The 25,118-nt window shown below is 43.2% G+C and overlaps 1 protein-coding gene across 4 annotated transcripts in view; it reads right to left on the reverse strand.

The window, feature by feature from the left end:
- The window catches only part of npas3 (neuronal PAS domain protein 3), a 230,787-nt gene that overhangs the window by 38,966 nt on the left and 166,703 nt on the right, over window positions 1–25,118 (reverse strand). For all 4 annotated transcript variants that reach the window (XM_023951301.2, XM_023951303.2, XM_023951302.2 and 1 more), the window contains 2 exons: window positions 23,220–23,309; window positions 5,030–5,210 (listed from right to left, as the gene is read on the reverse strand). In XM_023951301.2, coding sequence (XP_023807069.1) covers window positions 5,030–5,210; window positions 23,220–23,309 — 271 coding nt within the window. The remainder of the gene's footprint in view (window positions 1–5,029; window positions 5,211–23,219; window positions 23,310–25,118) is intronic.

Below are 25,118 nucleotides of genomic sequence, written 5' to 3' on the forward strand. Positions count from 1 at the left end.
TCCGGATGCACTTAAAAATTTTGGTAGGTGGCAATATTGCAAACGTGAAAACATACAAAATACGGATAATGCGGTGACAAATAAGGATCACAAACAGTGGGCGGAGTGCAACGAGTTTAACCCCGCCCACATTGAGCCACGCCTTGGTCTGCAGATTGCAGCCAGGGGTAGTTGTGTGAGGCAGAAGTCAACTACATCACAGCAGCCTTCATGTATGATATCTGTTGGAGTAATGTATTTAAGTTATCTCATATTTGCTTTCATGCATTACTTAGCTACAGTATATAGGTGATATAATCATGTTTGCAGAAGTGTGTGTGTCCAACTCTGTTTCACAGGGAGGTGGAGGTGAAACCCTTGGGGGGAAACCCCCTTTCTTTGCGTCTTCCCAGCATCTGCCTGGGAACTTGTGTGTTAGCTGTGTCTAGAATGCATCAAAGGATGCTCTGTGTTAGTTATCTGTGAGAAAAGAATTTGCAGGTCTGAAGATGATGTGGGAAGACTGTGAAAAGACAGATATGTCGCAATTAATGTTTTCTGATGTTTTCTTTAATATGTGTCCTTCATCAGGAGCAACATATGACAAGAAGTTGTTAAAAACACGTTTTTTATTGGAGTGGGTCTTCTAGCCGCTTTGATGAAAAAAGTCTGTCAGGTCTGTTTTTATGTCGATTTATCCAAAAAAAAAGAAATCTGTACTTTTAGGTAAAAGTGTGACATCACAGACCACTTACCAGTCTTTACAGTGTATGACTATGTTATTCCTAAAATAGAATCTCAAAAATATAACTGTTAAGAACAGATAATCCAATTATGTCATCCAAAATGAATCCAAGCGTACAAACCTGGAACAATATTAAATTAAAGTCCCACTTTCTGTCACACACCTTGGTTTGCGATATTTGTTCTCCGCATTTGACCCATCCTCTGGGGCAGCGGTGAGCTGCAGACGAGGCAGCAGCGTTAAGGGCCTTGCCCAAGTGCCCTCACTGGGTGATGTTAAGGGCTCGCCATTGATATGGTAATTGCCCCAATTGTCATTGTTCATTCCCCTACGGAAATCAAACCCTGGATACCTGCAGCCTTCCACCTTACCAACCAAGCTACCCAGCCACATATGATGAGAAAAATGTGAGTCAAGCCTATGGCAAGTTTTTAGTTTTTCTTTTTTTAAAGATAAATAAATACTAAAATGTCCTTCGTTAAACAAGGGACATGGTTCAATCCAAAAATGTGTGCAGATGACCCGATTAGCAGGTCAGATTAGTTATTCATAATCATCTGACTGTTTTTTTTATTGAGAGACAGATATCGGAGGAAGCTTGTGTTGTTAAGAAGGCGTAATCACACGCTATGTCCGAATTCCCTCCCCACTCCCTAACTACTAAAAAAAAAGATATAGTGCGACTATCTGGTGCCCTGGAATTTCAAACCAAGTCGGACACCAGGATCACAAATATGACATCGCCATTTTCCTGAAGTAAAAACCTAATAATATAAACATTTCACAAAGACTCCACTGTGTTTTGAAGATGAAAACTTACATGGTTCACTTCAATTCAATTTTTTTCAGGTGAAATATTGTTCAAAGGCAATGCAGTCAGTCATCATCGATGCACATTGTTTGTTTGCAGAAAATTCTAGATCATTTCTAGGGACAGATTCAGACAAACCTACAAAATAGTGAACATCCTATGTCGAACACTAAGTAGCGAAGAAATTCAGACACAACCAGAGTCTTCCTCTGACACCAATGATCTGACTGCAGCCGTTCAGGTTAAATGTTATCCTCAGGAAAAGAGGACACTCATCTCATCCTGAAGGAATGCTGAGGTCCAGGCGAGCGTGTGTTCATCTACACCCTCAGACCTGCAGGTCGTCACATTTCAGATCCTAGAACAACATCCAAAATACATTCTACTTCAGAACCCTTAAAAATACTTTGTTTTATTCCAATTACCACTGGAAATTAAACAGAGGTGACTGTAAACTTGGATGATTGTGATAAATGTGAGTGATTATGATGAATTATTCCCCTCCATTGTGCTAATAGAGTAATTAGCAACAATACTTCAGACTTGCGATGTTGAAATAAGGTGACGCTGCGGACAATTAGACTGCAAGAAGCTAATAACAAGGAGCGTATGGCGCTCTCCTTCAGGCCTGAATTACTGTTGATCCTGGAAAAATTAAGGTGTTTTTACAAAGCTAATTCTGATCTATGATGGGGGAACCTGTAATGAGCTGCTCTATTAGGGACAGCTTGACTGTTGACATGAGTTTAGGCTGAAGCTGCACGTTGATGTTTTCGTAGTCTTGATCTTTATGAGTCTAAAGTTAAACTTTAAAGTCCTTTAAAGGCATCTTTTGATCTGATGTCAAAGTGATCCTAGTGGTCTTTTAACTATGATGATGCAGTTTTTAGACTAAATCCAAAAACCTGTGTCGTCTTCTAGGACATAGTTTCTGCAGAGCGGCAGGAGTTCATCAGAAATTCCCCTCTGAGTTGTGGGCGAGACTGTTGACACGGAGAAACCTCGCCCCCACTGACCCCCGGTAGCCTACAGCCCCCCCTCACATTTATATCAAAGTTTTACCTCAGCAGTCTCTAGTATGTCACCATAACTGCACTGTCCCATTAAACCTCATACATGTAGGATCGACGGGGTCATGTGACCAATAAGACTCTGTAATGGCACAAAAAAAACAAAAGTGCAGCATGAACAGGGACGGCTTTGTCTCGAGTTTGCTCCTCTAAACTCAGCAACGTTTGGAAAAGCACATTTTGGCAGAACACAAAGTCAAGTGTGAAGCTTTGTTGGGTCCACCCACCTGCCTGTCAATCAGAAAACACACCCCTAAATAAGCAAAAACATGAGCTCCTAAAAATCAGACACAAACAATGACACAAACATCCAAATGCTGCTTGCAATTAGACCATTAACGTGTTAATTCTGGGTTACAAAAATGTTGATTTTTTTTTAATGGGAGTAAACAGGAAATGGCTCTCTTCTGCCTCCAGTGCTTTTTAGTGTCACTGCAGGATTTGGAACTTCCTGTTTTGTGTCAAATCCAAAGAAGACCTGGTTTCAAACGACGTTGGGCCCAGACATCAATAGTCTGAATTGGCACTCTGCCTGCTTCCACCGTTAGTTCACTTCCCTTTTTTCACCCCCCCCCCCCCCCTTATTTTGGTCAGAAAATAGTCCAAAAAAATCCTTTTTTGGTCCAAAAACACATATCTGACTGGCGACCCTAACAGTTACATTAGACACTGGAGGTGTCTCTGTCAAAGCCTGCTTTGCTCCGGCTGTAACTCATCACGCGAGCAAACATGAATCAACCGATCGGCAGAGAAAGGTGGCTTTCAAGCAACTTTTCGCCGATATGCATATGAAGTACTGCATACCGGCACAAAGCTGCTTTCTTCATGACAGAATACGCTGATTCAAGTCGATCACATTAAGGGTTGAAAAGTTACGGTTGGAGTGTAAACCCTGGAGCTAAAGCTCTGGTGTTACACTTTCACAAATCTGAACACTTTTGTTGATATTCTTTTCTAAATGAATGAAAGGATGACTGTTTTTGCACCATTTTAAGCTTATGTTGCACATATAAAGGTCTTCATAAAAGGTGCTACAATTCTGAAACCTTGAAGAATTTCCGTGTGGGGCTAATGATCTCTGGGCGCCGTCTTTTCTGCAACCAGGTCTCCCTCTCAGACTCAGGAAGTGAATGTATGGACTGGCTCAAAACCAAGAGTAACCACCTAGAAACCGTTGGTCAGATCAGATGATTGACACTTCTATCGACCCGTCAATCAGATTGAAAGAAAAAAAAAAACATGAACTTACTGTTTCTCCAAAATCAAACGGCTAAGCTCCAGTGCAAATGATTTTGTCTACGAAGATAAAAACATCTAAGAGAAAAGTTCCTTTTAACATAAAATGGATCTATAATAACTCCTATATAAATTAAACATCAGATATTCAGCAGCCATCCTGAGTTTTCCTGAAAGAACCCCCTTTTGGGGGTCACATTGTCAGAATCTCTTGATTTATCTGCAGACACACTAACATCATGAAATTCTGTCTGCTAAAACATGTCTGTCCATCTCTGGATGTCACTCCTAAACCAAACTGACATGAAAGAAAGAAAACATTTAGGTTCTCTGTTTAATATTTTCTATTTTTTCTTTGATGGTTTGTCCAAAACTGATAAATGGGGGCATCCATCCTCTCAAAAGAATCTGACGACATCCTCATATTCTCTCCCTACCCACCTCCGGTTTCAGGGGTGCTGTCTGAGATGGGCATAAAACCAAAGAAAAAAAGAACAAAAGAACTCCAACAAACTCCAATTAATTTAAAGTCCTCCCTTAACAGACACGCTCACACAATCACCAGCACCAATCAGCCCCGAATAAATCTGCGGAAGATCTAATTACTGTGCCGTCTCCCAAGACCCCGGCTGCTGCAAAGCCAATCTACAACTCCTTGTTTGAACAGGCTGATGAACTAAGGGACTTGATGGATATCAAGTCATTTTGTTTAATTTATAAATGGATTTTCCCCTAATACTTAAATTATCATCGGCCTGAGAGACAGACTGCACCATGAAAAGCTTTTGGAAGGTAAAAAGTCTTGAGCGAGCCGCGCCGCAGAGGATGGAGGGAGTGATGGATGAAAGGGTGGATGAGAGAAGACAAACAGGCCTAGAGAGGACTTCCAGTTCTCAACAGTTTAGCATGGAGGGAAGCAGGTTCATTCAAAAGATGAAAATCAAAACAGCTGCAGGGAACGCTGATTAGTGCAAAACACCAACAACAGGACTGTATCTAGATTAGACGAGGAAGGTACCTGAAAACCCAGGGAAGGGCAAGGAGACACTCAAATGCTTGGATTGGTTGTAATTTTGGTTTGCATGCTCCTCAGCATCCACACTCTAAGGGTTAATGCTACGTTTGAAGATTTGAAGGACGGTTTGGTCTGTATTTCCGCCTTTCTAGAATTCCAGCCACAAACTTTACCTGGTTCCGGTGTTTCCGAGTGCGATGAAGAAGAAGCAGAGGACGCTCCGTCTTCGTTGATGGCCGCTTGGGACAGACTCATTCCTCGTCCCGGAGGAAGCTTCATCCCAAGCTGTTCTGCCATTTCCACGTGGTCTCCTGGGTGGATGTAGTCGAAAACGCTGCTGCCAGTCAGCTCCACCTGCAGACACATCGTGAAGGTTGTTGTTCACAAGGTCAAAGATTGAGCAACTGTCAGTGTTCAGTTCGAGCAGATCTGCATTTGCCTTCAGGCTCCAATTGCTGAAAAAAACCCCCAACAAACTACCATCTTTCTCTGCAAAGAGGGTCAGATTTGGTGAGGTGAAAATGTAAGCGCGAAACCAATCAGCCTGCATTCTTTGAACCCTTATAAGGACACTCAAAGCAAATTAACTACTGTATTTAAGGAAATTGGTTTTGCAATGGCAAACTTGTCTTTTTTTTTCTTTCCATAAAACAGAGATAAAATAAAATGTTACCAAAAGTATGTGGATTTCATATTTAAAGATCAGAAATTAAAAAAAAGTCTGTCTGGGAAAATAGGCTTTTATCAACATTATATCTGGGTTTACATTAAGTGTTTCACATTATTCTTTGTTCAATCATCACTGTTAAGTTCTAAATTTAAATCACGTCATCAGGAAAACAACACAAATATTTTTTGACAAACCACTGTGGTTTTGATCACAGAGACAAATGAATCCGCTGTTCTCGTTTGACCCTTTAGGGTCAAGGAGGCCCAGGTTGTTGCCACAAGTTTACAACAGTTCACAATGTAATTTAGCCAATCACAACTAAGACATCATACACACAGTTCTTCAAAAGTGCTGCATATTATTGATTTTATGACAGGAGCCTGTGAACCAGTGGACATTTCAATGTGAGCCACATTTGGCACATGGGCCAGGCTTTGGACATGCCTGCTGTTTGTCGTATTTGTGTTGACCACATTGTGGTTCAACGATCAAACGTGATCGTTATCTTTTAGTGATCAAGAATTTTTCTAAAACTGAACAAACTAATTCCAACACTATGACTGATATAATAAGTGATCACTAAATTACTCACTCATGTTACCTAAAAAAGGGGCGGGCTCAAACAGATACCCCGGCTTCAACAATCAACTATAGAGGGCAGTAGCTTGCTGAAGCTAAAAGAAAAAGTTTTTTTAGTTTTTCCAGTGGTGGCAGAGGAACTGATGTCACAAAAGAACAACCACCGCAGTATTAAAGTCCCACTTCAATCCTTTTTTTTAATCTATTTTCAAAGTGTTCCCAGTTGTCTTTTACATCATGATTATGCTGCTTTTAGCCAAAAATCAAGAAAGTCTGTGTCGTTTTTTTTAGGTCATACACTATATTGCCAAAAGTATAGGCTCACCCATCCAAATGATCACAATCAGGTGTCCTAATCACTTGGTCTGGCCACAGGTGTATAAAATCAATTACTCAGACATGCAGACTGTTTTCAGGGCTTCTATCAGCCAACTGTCAGCTCTGTCATAAAAAAAACAATCAAGTTTGGGAACAACAGCTCTGCCACCAAGTGGTAGACGTCGTAACCCGACGGATGCTGAAGCCAATACTTTTGGTAATATAGTGTCAGTTCTGCAGAGCTCCAGTAGTTCATTAGAGATTCACCTCTGAGTTGTCGGGAGAAACCCCGCCCCTTTCCCTGCTGCTGAGAGTTCTCTGTTTTCACTCTCTCCTGCTAGCTTACAGCCCCTCACTCCCCAAGCTAACATTAGCAGTACAATAAAAATGGTGGTCATGGATCTATTTGTCTGCAAGTGGATGCATCAGAATGGAGCTTATGCCCCGCCCAGCGTATTTTCTACATCACAGATACGATGTTTTTTAACTTGCAATTTTTTTTGTCTGCGTCTGATTCACAACAATTTGAATAAAGAAATACTCAGAAACTTAGCTTTAACTTTCTTTACATATGTCCTCCATCACACTACATGTTCAAAACACCATTAGTGTGAGTCTTTAAGAAACTAAATGATCAAATAAGCAAAGACAGAACAAAATGCTCTCAATGAAACACTGACAATGAAATAATCAAAAATATTGTGTGAAATAATTGTATTTCTCAAATTTCAAAGAAATATAAATATCAGATAAATATCTCTGTTCATAGTTGGACTGAACTGAATCAGCACAACATGGAACACTTTCATTGGACCCATTTGGCCCCCCATTACATTTTCTAGGGGCAATTGTAACTTGATGCCGTAATGTTTGCACCCTGGACTAATCAGCTGTCATGGCTCATGGATGCCAGTCAGAATTCCTCTCCCAGTGCGCTCCTTGACAGGATAAAAAATTCAATCCCCATGCCACTTTTCTCCCCTCCGTCCTAATCCCGTCCTTGGCCGTCACGGATCATCAGCTGTGTGTTGTTATCCTTGTGGAAACAGGCAGAGCGCCGTCTCGCCTTTGAACAAACAGACGTTTTTGCACCTTAAAGACTCTCATTAGTGGTTCTAAAAGTGGATTTGCTCTTGTTAATGAGAGATCAAAGAGGAGGAATATCAAAACTGAACACACAGATTATAAAAAAGAAACAAAGAGGTTTTACAGGCAGAAAACTGTTGCTGTAGAACAGACAGACACAAATATGATGTGTTATTTAAAGAGGGCGCTTTCATTTGCACACATCTAAAGACTGTAAACATTTCATTCCACCAGTTAATCTGGTTATGTGTGAGTTTGTGTGGGTGTGTACGTGCACATGTTTGTGTTTTTTTATGTCCACTGGGACAAAAGGGATTACATGGGTGTAATCCCCTTAATAAGAAATCCCTTTAAGGCAATTTAGTTTCCTCCTAAAGTCTGAGCTGGAGGAGAAAGTGATGATGGAGGAATGATGCTGATCACTGAGTCACACGTGCACACACGTGCACGCAGAGCGCGGCGCACTGCAGGAGCGGCTGCTCCTGTTTACACGTTACAGTGCTAATTGGATCTGCGGCGCTCTTCCTCGCAGAAACACAGTGACTTTTAATCAATTAAAAGACGGTAAAAGTGTTTAACATAACGTCTCTGCTGGAGCTAATTACACAGAAAGAAACAATGCAGACACAGTCAGACAATTTTAGAGCACAAACCTCCGTACTTGGGGTCGGGGGGATTCATTGAAATATGACAGCCCCCCCCCAGAGGATTCTGTTGTAACAGGGGAAATGTTCAGGGAGCTGCAGTCAGTCAACAGCTGGTATTTGGAAGCTAAATTCGATAAAACGTCTACATCCAACGACACATTCGATGGAATGACCTGATTTGTTTTTCAGTCAACCTATTTCATCAGAGGGACATCAGGTGGATCAGAACCACAATCACAAGTGCATGAGGGTGAGGGAAGTTTGAACAACACCCACTGATGAGCAGAACCAGATTCAGAGTAGAACCAGGTTCAGAGCAGAACCAGGTTCAGAGTAGAACCCAGTTCAGGGTAGAATCGGGTTCAGAGCAGGTTCTGATTATGCGTTGGAGGGTTCTGAAGGGTTTATTCATCTATGGTCAAAGCTAATCCCACATAAGATGTGTTTCCATCACATACATGTGTAAAACTTTATAGAAATTAATGTTGAAAAAACACACTTTTCCAATTACACTATTTATGCGATTAAACACAAACTCACACGATAATTCATTCAAATACATGATGATGGATGTGAACAATACTTTGATTTACAACAGATACAATCAAATTTCTGCCACGGCTCTACCGCTCATCATCATCTATCAAAGGAGACGGAGGTATCTCCATCAGGCTGTGGAGCGGCGAGCTCCTTTACACGTGGGAGGGGCTACGGATGGTTGGTGATTTTCCAGAGGAGCCTCCAGTGGATCCAACAATTCCACGTGACAGCCGCAACTTTTGATGAGCTGTGATGCCGCGCTGCACAGCGGCCGCCAGCTCCTACCAAGAAGGGCATTGCCATAACTATCTGACCCTTTCAATGCTTCATTCAATTTGACGCACCTGAAAAAACCCACCTCCTTCAAGAGCAAAAACCTTTCTTTGATAAATACAAGTTTTTCAAAATGTTTATTTCAGCAAAATTTATGATCACAAAAACAATTTGCGCAATTTCTGGCCAATGGAAATGCAGCTACAGAGCAGTCATCGTTGAACCAAGAACCTAACCGCCAAAGATCCTGCATCTCTCTATACCCAACAAATATTTTATTGATAGAATCTCTCCTTATTGATTTGTCCAGGGTGTATGTACGCTGCCTTCGCCCAACAGTGACCGGATAAGGCAGGGAACAACCCCATGACCCTGTGAGGGATGAAACGGGTTCAGAAAATGGATGGATCTCCTCCCTGAAATATGGTTGATCTCTTTCTCTGCACACAGAGGTCACATAAATGATGAGCTAAAGTCTGAAACCACATACCTCTGTTTCACTGGATGTGGTAAAAGCTGCAGCAGTCTCCTGATTTTCTTTACTATCGCTCACAATCTTTTCTTGATATTTGGAGGTATTTTGTGGCTGTATTTACTCACCAAAGGCTGCCCTTTGGATTGTTCACGGAAGGGTTTGGTATTGGCTGGAACCGTCATGCTGCTGCTGTAACTTTGCTGCTCTTCCCTCTCCGGTTATTTTCCACGTTCTTAAGCTGCACAGAAATCCACTGCAAGGCTCTGGAGACCCCAACATCTAATCTGTGTTCGTCCCGAATCTTACAACAATGTCAGCCTTTCAACGTTTGGAGGGAGGGCCACCGACCCTGATGAGCACTGTGTTGTGTGACCCCCCCCCCCCCCCCCCCCCATCCTATCTGACTCTGATAAGGGCACAATGGAGGAGGACTTTTATCATGTTTCTAGTGCTAATACTCTGCAGCTTATTCATTTATTGGAAACTTGATTTGTGAAGTGTGTTAATGACTTGTGCAGTGTGTGTGCGTTTATGGACTTGGGGCAAAGATCTTCAAATCCATGTGGCTGAGGGTGAAGAACATTAACAGACCAAAACAAAAGAAAGTTTAAACACCTCCTGAAGTCTCATTCTTTAAAACTTTTAAGGCCCTTAGTGTCCCTACATCAACAGAGATCACACAATCACACAACTGATGGACACTCACCCTTACATGGTCTGCATATGTGTGTGTCTGAGGCTGACTGCTTTGTCTGTTGGTAATCTCCATTCCTTTTCTAGACATGATTAAGTGAACCGTGCTACGACCAACAAACGGGCCGGTGTGTGATTCCTCACAGTTCGGTGACCCTTCCCCTCCAACGTGTTAAAATTGGGCAAACAGGTATGAAAGTGTGGGGTAAGGATTCTGTGCAACGCATTTATAAAGACAAAGTTGTGTACAAATTAACACTTTGTGCGCAACTTTTTAGAAAAAAACATGAATAAAACATTTAGTTTTAGGTTGAACATGTCTGTTGTGAACACGACTTTACTTTGTCTTGAATGCGACATTTCTTCTGGTAAAAAACTGTTAAGAATTCGTCACGGGGTCACAGGCAAATGCAAAGAGTCCAGAAACAGTTTAATTATTAGACTAAATAAATAAATAAACTAAATAAAACAGAACTTTTTGGAAGATTATTGATCCCACAATGGGGAAATTATCTTATTACTATAGCTCTATTTAAAATGGAACAAAATAGATGATATAACAGCGATCTCTGGCTGCATTTTGTGGATGCCAGGCGTCGACAGCTGATCGTGTAAATAATGCACCAGCGGATCGTGTTAGACCCAGAAGTGGTGAAAAACGGCCCAGAAAGCGGTAGCAGAAATGCCGCTCTGCTCATTAGATGTAAAAAAAGGTGCATGTCTGTCAAAATTGGTTGAGATTAAGATAAGTTATAGAAGGCTAAATGCAGTCCACCACTACTGCAGTAAAATAGATCAAACTACATAAATGAATAAATGTCAGTGGGATCAGAATTCACAACTTTATTTTTTTTTTAATTCACTTTTTTGTTTTTAACTATAGTTGCGGTTAATGATAGAGGAAACTTATAAAGAAAAAGTTTAAAATTGAATTTGGGAGTTTTTTTAATTGACATTATTTTGAATTAGGAGCAAATGAAAAAAACTGGACGTCTGGACAGCTCCAATATTGCTCGCCATTTTTGTTGCACCTCTAATGTTAGCTTGTTAACAGTTCCGTCCACATCTTAGAGGAGAATTTCCAATGAACTCCTGCAGAAACTATGTCCTAAAAAACAGCAGTTTATTCGGTTTTGGATAAAGACAGCATAATCATAATTAAAAGACCACTGGGAACACTTTGAAAATAGATCAAAAGATGATCAGCGAGGGACTTTAAAAAGTTTGAATCAATTAAAGGCCTGTTTCTGAGTGTCAAGGTGTGGTGATAAAGGAATTGAAATTTGTCTCCTTTTCTTCAACTTTAGTGTTTGTGTGTCCACAGGACAGCGGCAGCCGAGTGTTTGTGTGTTTGCAGCTTTTCTTCTTTCATCATGCAGAGCTCGCTCTCTGCTTCCCGACTCTCATCTCCCTCCGTTCACCTTTTCCTCTCATTGTCATTACAGATCCATTCCTTTCTCTTTACGCCTCTTCTCCCTCACCGCCTCTGCTCCTGCTGTCCCTCCTAATCTCCTCGCCCCCCTCTCGTCGCTTCCCCCCACTCCGTCTCTCATCTCCCTCTCATCCTCCTCAGTGTAATGCAGGATAAAGACACTGGGATCACATATGGCAGAGTGGTAATGGTGGCGTTCCACTTAAATCCACTCATTTAAGTGCAAATCAGAGCCGTTCTGGAGCTGCCGAGCAGATGCTGGTCCATGTCAGCATAACTGCATCTGACCTCTGCTGGCTTCAGGTGTGTCTCTGCGCGTGCACGTACATGTGCACGTACACGTGAAGAAAAGTACCAGATCCTCGGAGGGAGAAAACACAAAAACTAGAACCCAGATTCTCTGCCAACGTGAACTTTGATGTTTTTCACGCTTGTGGCCTTTGAAAGCTTCAGGATCAGAACATTTATGTTTCTATGCATATTGGATAAAAAATAAAAATAAAAGCTTTTCTGAACATGTGATCTCAGTGTCAGGTGTTGCTCATTCCTGAAGCATTTAACAAACCTGAGAAAGAAACATGAAGAAGCATCGTGGGGTTTTAACTGACCCCACCTGCATGGATCTAAAGCCCCCCACCTCTAAAATGCTTCATTCTTCATGAAAACCTATTATTTCAGGAGACCAGTGACTTTTCGCCAACATGACTCAAAATAATCCTAAAGAGAATCCAATCTGACAGCTTGAACCAGAAATATTGTCACAAAGACGATCCAGTGGATGAACCGTTTACTGTGCAGCTCCAGACTTTATGGTTCTGCTGACGGTTTCTTTCCTTTGCAATTCTGCAAGTCTTCTGGATAAAGGAGTGAAGATGGCGCCAACAAACATGAAGCCTGAACAACATGAACCAAAACCGTCACTGACGGGGCTTCACCCGAACCTGGAACCTCCACAGAACATTTTCCACAGGAAATATGGGAACACGAGGAAACTTGGGGTCAGGATGTGAGGGGGCATATAAAACCACAGCCCCCCCCCATGGATGTATACATACATCACATCAACTCACTGAGGAGGAGGAGGACTCGTGGTTGATGGACGGGACAGAGCTGGTAATTGCAGTTTGGAGAGGGCGTCCCCTGCAAAGCCTGCAAAGTGTGGCTCTGCTACTCCCCCATTCAAAGCCCCCCCCACAGTGCATTCTTAAAGGGGAAAAAAAAATCAGACTTTCATCTAACCATCTTTTTTTTTAAATCATATTCTGTCCAACAACTGAGCGAACAGATGAGAGCTGAAGGCCTTTTGTGTTGGACGGGTTTTACAATTTCAAAAAGAGTATCTTTGGACAACCAGGGTCTATATTTGTATAAACACCCTTTTCTGTTTTTTACTATTTTTTCTTTATTTGTTACATTTTATGTTATAAATATATATTTTCTTTTTTTTTTTTTAGAGCGGGAAGAGAGAGTGGAATAATGTAAAAAGGGGGATGAGAAGAAAACAATAGAAAAAAGAGAGAGGGGGAGAAAGTGAGGGAATACAAGTGCAGAGTTGCTCATTTGAATAGGTTTTGATATTAAGCTGTGTAACATTTATGCTAGATCTGCTGAAAAGACAATTACATCCAAAAGTTACATTCTGACACTAAGATGAGTGGAACACATTTGTCCCACTGTGGGTTAGGATGAGGGATGAAGCAGACAGGGAGCAGTGTGACTGTGCACGTGCACATGGGGGTGGAGATACATGCACGCTGTGTGTTCATGAGGGGAGCCAGATCCTCCCCAGCCAGACCAGGAGAGAGGGGGTGACCCCTGGACCAGGAGCGCCCCCAACGACGGGACCCATGCACCCCGAGCTGGGGGACCGCCCATCCACCCAGCCAGGTGCAGAGGAGGCCCCCCTACAGGGGACCCTCCGGCACTGGGGAATCATTTGCACCGTGTCAGAGCCCCCAGGCCACAAGACAGGCGCTACGCCATACCTGGCAGTAGCCATTGGGGCCACCAGGCGCCGGACATCGAGATGCGGGCCAAAGACGGAGGCAGGGCCCAGAGGACCCAGGAGACGCCCACCACCCAGCCGGAGCCTCGTCACCGCATCTAACCATCTAACTCACATAAGATCTCTAACACCCTATTTAAGGGTGTGTTCGGACTGGAAAAGTCTGTTGGTCCGGCTCAAATCCGCTTAATTTGCTCCAAATCGAGTCCTGGACCTTACATTTGGTCTGTAATCAAACTGCTGTCAAGTGGACTTTCCTGTTCCGGATAAAAGCTTGTAAACAAAACGGCGTGACTGAAAATCTCTTTAATTATTGGTCAGGAATTATGAGGGCGGGGCAAAGCAACAAGAGAAAGAATAATGCGCTTTGCAATCTATTTCACTCATTTAAACTTTATATTTCGCTGACATTTTTAATGCCTATTTCAACGTCAGGTACAACACTTTTTACTTGTTACTTTGGTCTGGTGGAGGCATGCCTGCAAGGCGGTTACTGAGGCTTAATTAAAAAAAAAAGATTTATTCAGTTATTCGAAGCAGATCAGAGCTGAGTGCCTCTTGTGTTGGACAGATTTTATTGTTACAATTGGGGTTTATGGGTCTACACACAGACTGAGAGTATATTTGTATAAACCCCTTTTGTATTTGAGGCTAAGCTTTATTTATGAAAATTATATTTGAATGCATTCCTTGTTGGACCGGACGGAAAAAGGAAACAAAAGAGGAGAGAAAGAAACAGAGTTGGATGTCACAGATGGGGGATAAGGGGTTAGACAATAAAGAATGGTCTGCACAGAACTATTTACGGGTTAGAAGTATAATCATGCATCAATGATTAAAGATTTATCTCCCAGGATTTCTGCTCATAGACAGGTACACACAATATTGTAGAAAAAGGGAAAAAGCAATACCCATGTCCGCATTTGTGCAAAGGTGAATAAGCGGGTGTGTTGAAAAAATGTGTGCCTCTTAGAGTGAACCTTGATCACACTGAATGCTCCAGCAGAGGCAGGAGGCCCGGGACCCCACACCCCAGAGCTGGGGGCAGACAGCGCAGCAACCCGGCCAATCCAGGCATCCAAGAGCCTCACCGTCAGACAAAGATCCAGGAGCAACCACCCTCCCGTACACCAGACCCCCACCACAGAGACGGAGGTCAGGACCCAGCTGCCCCCCGGCCGAGGAGCAGGAGGAACAGAGAACACGCAGAGCCTTCTGCACCCGGCAGGGACCCGCCCCACTCCAAGGCGCACCTGGCCTAAACCCAATGACCCGACCGCTCGTGACCTACGCCGGCGCCCAGACGAAAGGCACGCCACCGGCCGGGATTCCTGAGCCCCCACCCGCCCCCAACCCCAGAGGCAGGCTGGCACAGTCCATGGTCAGCCAGACAGAGATTTGTGTTTAATGTTTTCCCAACTCAGTAATCCATGTTTTTGTAATATTGGACAATGGCGAAAAATGTTGGGTTTCTTATCCAAGGTTTTAATAGTTTATATAATGTTTGTAGAGATTTTGTGATTGCAAGCCTGTGACCAGACAGGTAAACAAATTCAAATTCAAATTAATTGTATTTCATGTAAAGAAAACAGCTCTCAAGGTGCTGGACATAAAAACAAAAAAAGAATGCAAAAACACCAATCCCCACTCATGAAATAAATTAAATAAATAAATAAGCTGTCATAATAAAATACACAAAAACAAACACAAGTTAAAGAGAAAATATTATAAAAAAGCTAAAGAGGATAGAACCCAGAAGGCGCCGTCTGCCCTGTCCTCCTTATGGCTGGGTGTCAGCGTAGACGTAAACACCCCAGCTAAGCGTGACAAAACACTCGTAAACAGTCTAAAATGCAGAAGTGATAAATGGAAAAGTTAAAATATAAAAACAGCTGCAACATGAAAATTATAAGAAGTTAATGTATAAAAGTCTAAAACAGCTGAAATATAAATAAAAATAAGTTAAGACGTTAAGACAACTTGACTAATCTTATTGTGATAAAACATCATAAAATAGAAGAGTAAAAAATCTAGATCCTAAATAGGAGATCTAATTAAACAGTAAGTGATATGTGAGAAAATCATGGAGTGCGTGTACCTGTTTGCTGCTAAAAAGGTACGCTGTGTGTTTAGGACATAGATTGTTGGGAAAACAGTGTGAGGAGCAACGTGTGTCATGTGAAAAGTTGTTTTAATGAGCCTGGATTCATCTGACCACATATCAAAGTTGCTGTTGCATCGCTGCTCTGGTTTTCCACATTCCGTAAAGTTCCTGGTCCCGGACCAGGGTCCGCTTGGCTGTATTCAGACTGAAAAATTGTTCTGGATTATGGGGGGAAAACGAACTCTGGTTCACTTTTAAGTGTCCAGTCTGAATACACCCTCAGTTGTTTATGGATGGAAGCCTAGGGGACTTCTTTGACTGTATTTTTTAAAACGTGAAGCGCCAACACCAGGAGAAAAACGATGCGATTGATTTAAAGAAGACGAACCTTCACCTGAAGAGCCTCCAAACAGCCTGCAACCTTCTCCTGTGTATTTATTTTCATGAATTCATGGACACAAAGGAAACGTGAACATTTTCAGTCTCCAGCAGAAAATTCTCTGAAGGTCTGAGATGCTCAGAGGAGCTGCTGGATAATCTGCATTCATCTGGATTCTCAACTTCCTGATCAACTCATTGATCAATGAGCTCCATCAGGAAAAAAAAATCTCTTCGTTAGCCTCAAATCCTCCACCTCTGAGCTCCTTCCTGGTTCCATGAGTCCTGCTGCTCTCCCCTGTTTGAAAGTTTCCACTTCAGCTTCTCCTCCCAGAGTTTCCTGCTGAAATCAGATCAACGCTGCAGGTTCTGAGAACAATAAATCAAAAACGACTCCTGAGATTCAGAGAAGGGAGAAACCTTCAGCTGCCGCTGTGACACACCCTCCCCTGCACACACTTGTGTGATAGAGGCACCCGTTTCAGTGGATGATCTCTTTATGGTTCCAGGACTCCGAGATAACTGCAGGCTGTAAATCTGAGCGCCAGAGGAGACGCAGAGAAAGGAGAGCAGGGAGGACACGGGGAAAAACCAGGAATCCAGCTGTCACGTTTCCGTTTGTTGGTTCAGAGGATTTCTGATTTCACACCAATTGTTGTTACATGACAGTCAGCAACCGAACCCCCCCTGAACGGAGCGGCGTCTGTGAAACCACATGAAGCGTGAGCTCCGTTCTTCAGCCACAAACAGAATGCTGTTCAATGAAGACCTGCACTTCTTCTGCTGTGTCCACTGAGCTGAAGTGAGACCTGCTGTCCTTGTGCCTCACCTTCAGTCTCTCTGAAATGCATGAAGTGGATGTGACGTGAGTCTGTTGAGCAAATCGTCCGTCGGCGCCGCAGCGTATGAGCTCTGGGGAGGTCAGCGAGAGCAAACGCTGAGAGGCCAGAACCTCTTTGCACTGGCGACCACCGCCCACAGGTTTTATGCATGAAAAGACCGAGGAGACAGCGTTTGCTTAAATGATCTGTGTGCATGTGTGTGTGCATGTGTGTGTGTGCGTGTCCTTCAGCAGACTTGCCTCAGCTCCTCCTGCCTGTCTCATGTTTAAAAGGATGTACTTTCTTTACATTCTTGCGGCGAGCGTAGAGCTTTGTCTCTGACCTTTCTTCTCTTCCGTGCAGCTTTTTCACTTTGTATTTATTCACTCAGACTCTACATGTTTGAAATTTCATCGGCTGCGTCGGATTTTTAGATGTTTTTTTCTTTTTTGGTCCAGGTCAAAGTGACACTTTTTTCTCGTCTTCACCGTGAGATGATGAAGGCCCTCACCATCTTCGTCCAACGCCCTCATATTTGTTTTGTTGGAGTTAGAAGTACTCTGAATTTGGGTCCATAGGAGCTTCACCTCAAGGTGGAGGTTTTTCGTTGGTATTATGACATAAATGTGGAGAAAATGGCAAATGTGTGTCAAATTTATGTGCCTGTTTTATGGGGCTTTTTCACGGAACTGACACTATTAACAAGAACCTCCATTTTTGGCACAAGGAACTCAGTTTTAATAACCAAGACGGCTAATAAAAGGGTCTCAACAGATAGAGCATGTGTCATTTCACGATTTAGGTTGTGAAAGTCCGTCTGCATTCACACTGAAGTAAACCGCACCAAAGTTCATCTGCAGTAGACCAGAGACCCTCGTTCTCAAGAGGAGCTGGGTTCACTTGTTTGGCCCAAACCAAGAGGACCATCAGAGAAAACCAGACCTGGATCAGACAAGAACCAGAAATCTGCAGGAAAGTGTCGTGTTTCAGAACTAAAGGACTTTTCAGAATAAAACCATGATTCAGAACTTCACACTGAAATTACATCATGAAATCCTTTCAAAATAAGACATTTATCCAGAGATGACTGAGGAAATGGAAACGGCACCTACTCACGCGCGTGCACGGCAGGCTGGGGGTTTCAGGTGTGTGCATGTGAGGAGTGGAGAGCAGGCAGCTGCTAGTCTAATTTATCCATGTCCCACTTCAGAGCGCCATGGCCCACTGGGAGTGCTGGGAGTGTGTGCGTGGCAGACACTGATCCGCCTCCATCTAATGACTGCTGGCTCGTGCGCAGTCGCGCGTGTGAGGAGCACAGCCCTGCTTGTGCGAGCATCTGAAGGATGATTCACCTCCAACACACACGTGCACACATGGGTACATGTGCAGGTATGTTGATTTGAAGCTGAACAAAACTCAAGGATTTTATAATTAGTACGGATGAAATATTATTTCGTTATACTCACGGGTTTCTGGCTAAGATTGACAAACTACTGTAAAATGAACCATGTATACTTTTGTTAATCACTGCCGACATTAAACTTCCTGTTACTACATTTGCTGCATTGAGGTGATCCTAGAGGGGTCTTTTATTTTGAAAGGAAGTCAGAGGAACATCTCTCAAAAGGTACAAACTGTTTCATATTTTGAAAAAGGCTAGTTTCTTTTTATGTTTATGTTTTCTTTATACCAAAAAATAGTAGCCTATTTATATTTATTATAATAGTAACAATAAGATGAATACAAATATTTTTCTAAAGGGTGCAGTAGGACTTTGTGGCTCCTTCTGGGTTGTAGTCAGTCTTTAAGGGTTGAAGACCCCTGACCTAAAAGACCTCTGTTGTCTGCTCTGACATCTCCTTCTTTAATGACCCCACCCTGCAGCTTCTTATTGCTAAAACACCCCTCAGCTGCAGGAGGGGGAGAATCCAGCAGGACACCCTCGTTTCAGTCCAATCAAACCACCTTCAGAGGTTGAAGGACTTCTTTTTATTAAAATCCCAAGCAATGACAAGTTTAGTTTGGTAAAGTCTAAAAGTAGAATGATTTGCATCAGATCTACTGACCATCAAACAACAATGATGCGTTCACATGAATAAAGAAATTAAAAACCCTAACTCCATCCTGTACCACGACAATGGGACAAAGGCATCTGAAGACCAGAAATGACAACAAAAAAGTTTCATCTTGTCAAAACAGAAGATGAAGCATCACCAGAAAACCTGCGCTGCAAAACAAGTACATACGAGTTCAAATAACACCAGGAGAAATAAATGCCCTCCTTTCTGCAACAGATGAGCTCATCTCCAGCGTGTCGGGTCGAATAGACCCAACGCGCTGATGCCTGTTATGATGTTATCAGTCAAACAGATGGCGGAGGCCCCAAACAGGAGCTGGTTGTCATCTGGAGCCAGGAAATGACTAAAAAGTTCTTCCCACACACCTCCTCACCCCAAAGTCTTAGACTCACACACACATCCACCTTTTCCTCACTTGCACTGAACTGTGGGAAGTTTTTTCCCCAATTGTTATTCAAACAAGGATTTACTGCTGCTGTTTAAAGCAGATGTGTAATGAGAATGATCTGTAAATATTTACCGTACAGCATAGTACAGTACAGTACAGTATACAGCATTCACATTGCACAGACAAAACTATGTCTTAAGATGTTCAGGAAAACTGTGTCCTTGGGCAGCCTGCTTGGTTTAGCAGGTGTGAATCCTCACCTGAACTCTGCCTGAAAACTCTCTCTTCTGCATGTGAAATCTGTGGAACCCACCCTCATTGGTGGAGGAGGTGGATCACTACAGATACCTTGGAGTCCACCTGGACAAGACGCTGAACCGGTCGGCAAACATGGACTCCATTTACAGGAAGGGGCAGAGCAGGTACTTTTTACCACTTTTATGCTTTTTCTTACATTTATTTTATTTTTAATGTGCTAATACTTTTATTCGTTTTACTCTGTTTTTAGTGAGTGTGATTTTGTTATGATTTTATGATTATTTACTACTTTTTACATTTCTATTGAATGTTTGTGTATTTGAGGAGCAATGGATGGATATGCAAGTTCCCTCGGGATTAATAAAGGACTCCATCCATCCATCCATCCATCCATCCATCCATCCATCCATCCATCCATCCATCCATCCAACCGTCCGTCCGTCCGTCCGTCCGTCCATCCATCCATCCATCCATCCGTGCTCTCCTCGACTTAATGAATGAAGGCTGTCAAACGGTGGGGGGTGGGCCCCGGGGGAACCATTGGCAGTAAAAGGCAGAGCAGCATGGATGACTGTGGGACCGCTCCAGGAGGTTTAGGCTGCATTTAGTCTGAGGTTTACTCTCGACAGTCAGTGTGAAAGCAGATCTCGATGAAGACATGAGAAGTTTGACCTTCTCCACCAAATCTAACCGGGTTTCACCTGCTGTCCCTGTTCCGCTCCTTCTGTACTGACGTTTCTACTGTCTAGTCTCTGCCTTTGCCATATTTATGCCACTGTTGCTGCTGCTGACGTGTCTCTTGTCTTCTAGCTCGGTGATCTCCAGCCTTTCTCTGGATGCAGACCGGGTCATGTCAGACAATCGTTTCATGGACCAGGCTGTATCAGGCTCAAGTGGATGTCTGATTCTTACATTTTTATTTTACATTTTGAATCAACAGCTGGTTTAAACTTTATTATTTTATGTAGGAATAATCACGGGGGGATAATGCCAGAGGAGGTGTTTATTATCAGAGGTTAATGGACAACATGGAGGCCTGAACGCCCAACGCTTCACTTGTGTGTGTGTGTGTTTGTGTGTATGTATTGGTGTGGGTCTTCATGTGTGTGTGTGTCTCTGTGATATGTGTGTGTTCCAAATATGTCTTTGTGAGTGTTAGTGTGTTTGGATGTGTTGTTGGTGTGTGTGTGAGTCTATATTTGAGTGTGTGTCTAGGTGTGTGTTTTTGTACATTTGTTTTTATGCGCATGTTTGTGAGTGTCTTTATATGTATGTGTGTGTTCCAAATATGTCTTTGTGAGTGTGTGTGTTGGTGTGTTTGTGTGTGTTGGGTGTGTGTGTGTCTATATTTGAGTGTGTGTCTTGGTGTGGGTTTTTGTGCATTAGTCTTTATGTGTGTGTTTGTGAGTGTTAGTTATGTATGCGCGTGTTCCAAATATGTCTTTGTGAGTGTATGTGTCGGTGTGTTGGGTGTGTGTGTGTGTATTTATGTGTGCGTGTATGAAAATGTGTGTGTTACCACATCTTCCATAGCAGATGCAGTTAAACATGGATTCAAAAAGGCGTTCACGCTATGATGCAGATGTCTCCTCTCTGTCAATGGTTGTAGAGGCTTTTCGTGTTCGTTCAGAGTGTGAGTGTGTGTGTGTGAGGTTGTCGTGTCACCTGCGTGTCACTGGCGTGACTTTGTGCACGTAGCTCTCACGCTGCTGCATATGCTGGCGTGTTCCAGAGGAGCTGGCTGCAGACCATGTCTGCTGTAACGGGCCCCGATCCAACGGACTAATTTGAGTTTGGCTGAAACAATGCAGTTATTATTTTCCTTTGGAGCATAAGGCAGAGGACATGCAGCCATCTGCTGAGCACACACATGCAAAAACACACACATCTCAATTAGATCACTAAAGGGGGGGGCAGCTGCAGGCCTTTGCCAGGCCTTGCAAACAAACAGCACTACAAACAAAGGAGCGTCCGTGCGTTCATGAGAGCGGGCATACGCCTCTGTGTCGTTGGATCAGTGAGGTGTTGCTGAAAATCAGCTTCTGCTTTCTTCTGCCGAGGACACCGGGAGAGCAAACGATCTCTTTTTATGAATCTTCTGATGTTATCTGTAGATTGAAGTTCCACTCCGATCATCTTTTTTCAAAGCGTTTCCAAAGGTCTTTTCATTATGATGATGCCATTTTAAGTCAAAATCAAAAAGCAGTTTCTGCAGAGCGACAGGAGTTCATTAGAAATGTCCTCTCAGTTGTGGGCGCAGAGCAACCCCATCCCCCCTTCCAGTCACCCATCTATTTTCTTGCTCTCCTGCTCTCTGATTGGTCCTGGTAAGACGTGGACGTACGTGACGGTTGCCCTGCAGAGCTGGGAAAAACTCGTGCAGTACACACTAATGCATCGAGACACAAATGCACTTGCTCAAAAACGCACACTTGTGACAAATATTCAGCAGCTGATTAAGGCAGAAGGAAGGAGATAAACTGCTGAGTGGAGACAAGAAGCTTCAGGGACTCAATATACCAATTAATCAATTATTTGATAGAAATCAACAGTCAATGGAATGAGGATTAATTCAGGGAGGGGGTGTAGGGGTGTGAGGGGAACTTTTTTCCTTCTATGTTATGTTCAGCTTGTCTTTAAAACTTGGCACAGGTTCACGAGAACAATAAAGTTCTTAAACCGAGAAACATCAGCTCTTCACTTCCCTGAAGGTCAAAAACACGTGTGGCGCACTTTCCAAATTCATGTTCTAAAGAAAGAACACATTCAGGCTCAGACTATTTTCTGGGATTGAGATTAATGTGTCTTTTATTTATCGTAAAACTATCGGGAAGAAACTGACCGATAATGTCCTTATGCCGCGCTGTGCTTTTTAAATAAAGTTATTTAAGAAAATGAAAATGGTGCGAAAACATCTGTAGAGTTAAAGAACTGTAACAGAATTGTAGACCTGAAGCTGATCTGTAGCAGACTCGTAGACCCAAAGCTGACCTGTAGCAGACTCGTAGACCCAAAGCTGACCTGTAGCAGACTCGTAGACCCAAAGCTGACCTGTAGCAGACTTGTAGACCCGAAGCTGACCTGTAGCAGACTCGTAGACCCAAAGCTGACCTGTAGCAGACTCGTAGACCCAAAGCTGACCTGTAGCAGACTCGTAGACCCAAAGCTGACCTGTAGCAGACTTGTAGACCCAAAGCTGACCTGTAGCAGACTTGTAGACCCAAAGCTGACCTGTAGCAGACTCGTAGACCCAAAGCTGACCTGTAGCAGACTCGTAGACCCAAAGCTGACCTGTAGCAGACTCGTAGACCCAAAGCTGACCTGTAGCAGACTTGTAGACCCAAAGCTGACCTGTAGCAGACTTATACACCTGAAGCTGACCTGTAGCAGACTTGTAGACCCGAAGCTGACCTGTAGCAGACTTATACACCTGAAGCTGACCTGTAGCAGACTTGTAGACCCGAATCTGACCTGTGGCAGACTTGTAGACCTGGAGCTGATCTTTAGCAGAATTGTAGACCTGCACTGACCTGTAGCAGACTCGTAGACCCGAAGCTGACCTGTGGCAGACTTGTAGACCTGAAGCTGACCTGTAGCAGACTCAGCAGTCAGACTCACCTGTGACAGGCCCAGGTAGATGGAGACCGTCTCAGAGATGTAGAGGAAGCGCCCCTCCTTGTTTAGTGCAAATACGAAGCCGTCCAGAGACTGAAACACAGGAAAGAAAGACAAGAAGGAAAATCAAAAATCTGCTTTTATGCAAAATTAGAATTCAAGAAGATAAAAAGGAAGTTAAGATGCAAAGAAACTAAATACAAAGTATAGAATCCATAAATGTCTGTATTTAAAGCATGAAGAGATCATTTCTCATTAAAATGCAGGAAAAAAACAGACTTTTTTCTTTAGAAATGCATTTTTAGTTCACTCTCTGTGTTAATACACTGACCAAAAGTATAAACGCAACACTTTTGTTATTGCTCCCATTTTTTATGGTATGAACTCAAAGATGTGAAACATTTTCCACATACACAAAATAACCAGTTCTCTGAAATATTGTTCACAAATCTGTCTAAATCTGTGATAGTGAGCACTTCTCCTTTGCCAAGACAATTCATCCCACCTCGCAGGGGTGCCATATCAAGATGCTGATTAGACAGCATGATTATTGCACAGGTGTGCCTTAGACTGGCCACAAGAAAAGGCCACTCGGAAATCTGCAGTTTTGTTTTATTGAGGGGGTCAGGGGACTCAGACAACCAGTCAGTATCTGGTGTGACCACCATTTGCCTCATGAAGTGCGACACATCTCCTTCGCATAGAGTTGATCAGGTTGTCTATTGTGGCCTGTGGAATGTTGGCCCACTCTTCTTCAATGGGAGGGCGAAGCTGCTGGATATTGGCAGGAAGTGGAACACGCTGTCGTATACGCCGATCCAGAGCATCCCAAACATGCTCAATGGGTGACATGTCCGGTGAGTATGCTGGCCATGCAAGAACTGGGATGTTTTCAGCTTCCAAGAATTGTGTACAGATCCTTACAACATGGGGCCGTGCATTATCATGCTGCAACATGAGGTGATGTTGTTGGATGTACGGCACAACAATGGGCCCCAGGATCTCGTCACGCTATCTCTGTGCATTCAAAATGCCATCAATGAAATGCACCTGTGTTCTTCGCCCATAACATATGCCTGCCCATACCATAACCCCACCACCACCATGGGCTACTCGATCCACAACATTAACATCAGAAAACCGCTCACCCACACAACACTACACAGGCTAGTCTGCCATCTGCCCTGAACAGTGTAAACCGGGATTCATCCGTGAAGAGAACACCTCTCCAACGTGCCAGACGCCATCGCATGTGAGCATTTGCCCACTCAAGTCGGTTACGACGACGAACTGGAGTGAGGTCGAGACCTCGATGAGGATAACGAGCATGCAGATGAGCTTCCCTGAGACGGTTTCTGACAGTTTGTACAGAAATTCTGTAGTTATGCAAACCGATTGTTTCAGCAGCTGTCCAGGTGGCTGATCTCAGACGATCTTGGAGGTGGATGTGCTGGATGTGGAGGTCTTGGGCTGGTGTGGTTACACGTGGTCTGCGGTTGTGAGGCCGGTTGGATGTGCTGCCAAATTCTCAGAAACGCCTTTGGAGACGGCTTATGGAGAAATGGACATTCAATTCCCTAGCAACAGCTCTGGTGGACATTCCTGCTATCAGCATCAGGAATTGCACGCTCCCTCAAAACTTGAGACATCTGTGGCTGTGTAATACAACTGAAGATTTCAGAGTGGCCTTTTCTTGTGGCCAGTCTAAGGCACACCTGTGCAATAATCATGCTGTCTAATCAGCATCTTGATATGGCACACCTGTGAGGTGGGATGAATTGTCTTGGCAAAGGAGAAGTGCTCACTATCACAGATTTAGACAGATTTGTGAACAATATTTCAGAGAACTGGTTGTTTTGTGTATGTGGAAAAAGTTTCACATCTTTGAGTTCATACCATAAA

Source organism: Oryzias latipes, chromosome 22 (genome assembly GCF_053564925.1).
Source record: "Oryzias latipes strain Hd-rR chromosome 22, Olatipes_Hd-rR_3.1".
Taxonomy (NCBI): Eukaryota; Metazoa; Chordata; class Actinopteri; order Beloniformes; family Adrianichthyidae; genus Oryzias; species Oryzias latipes.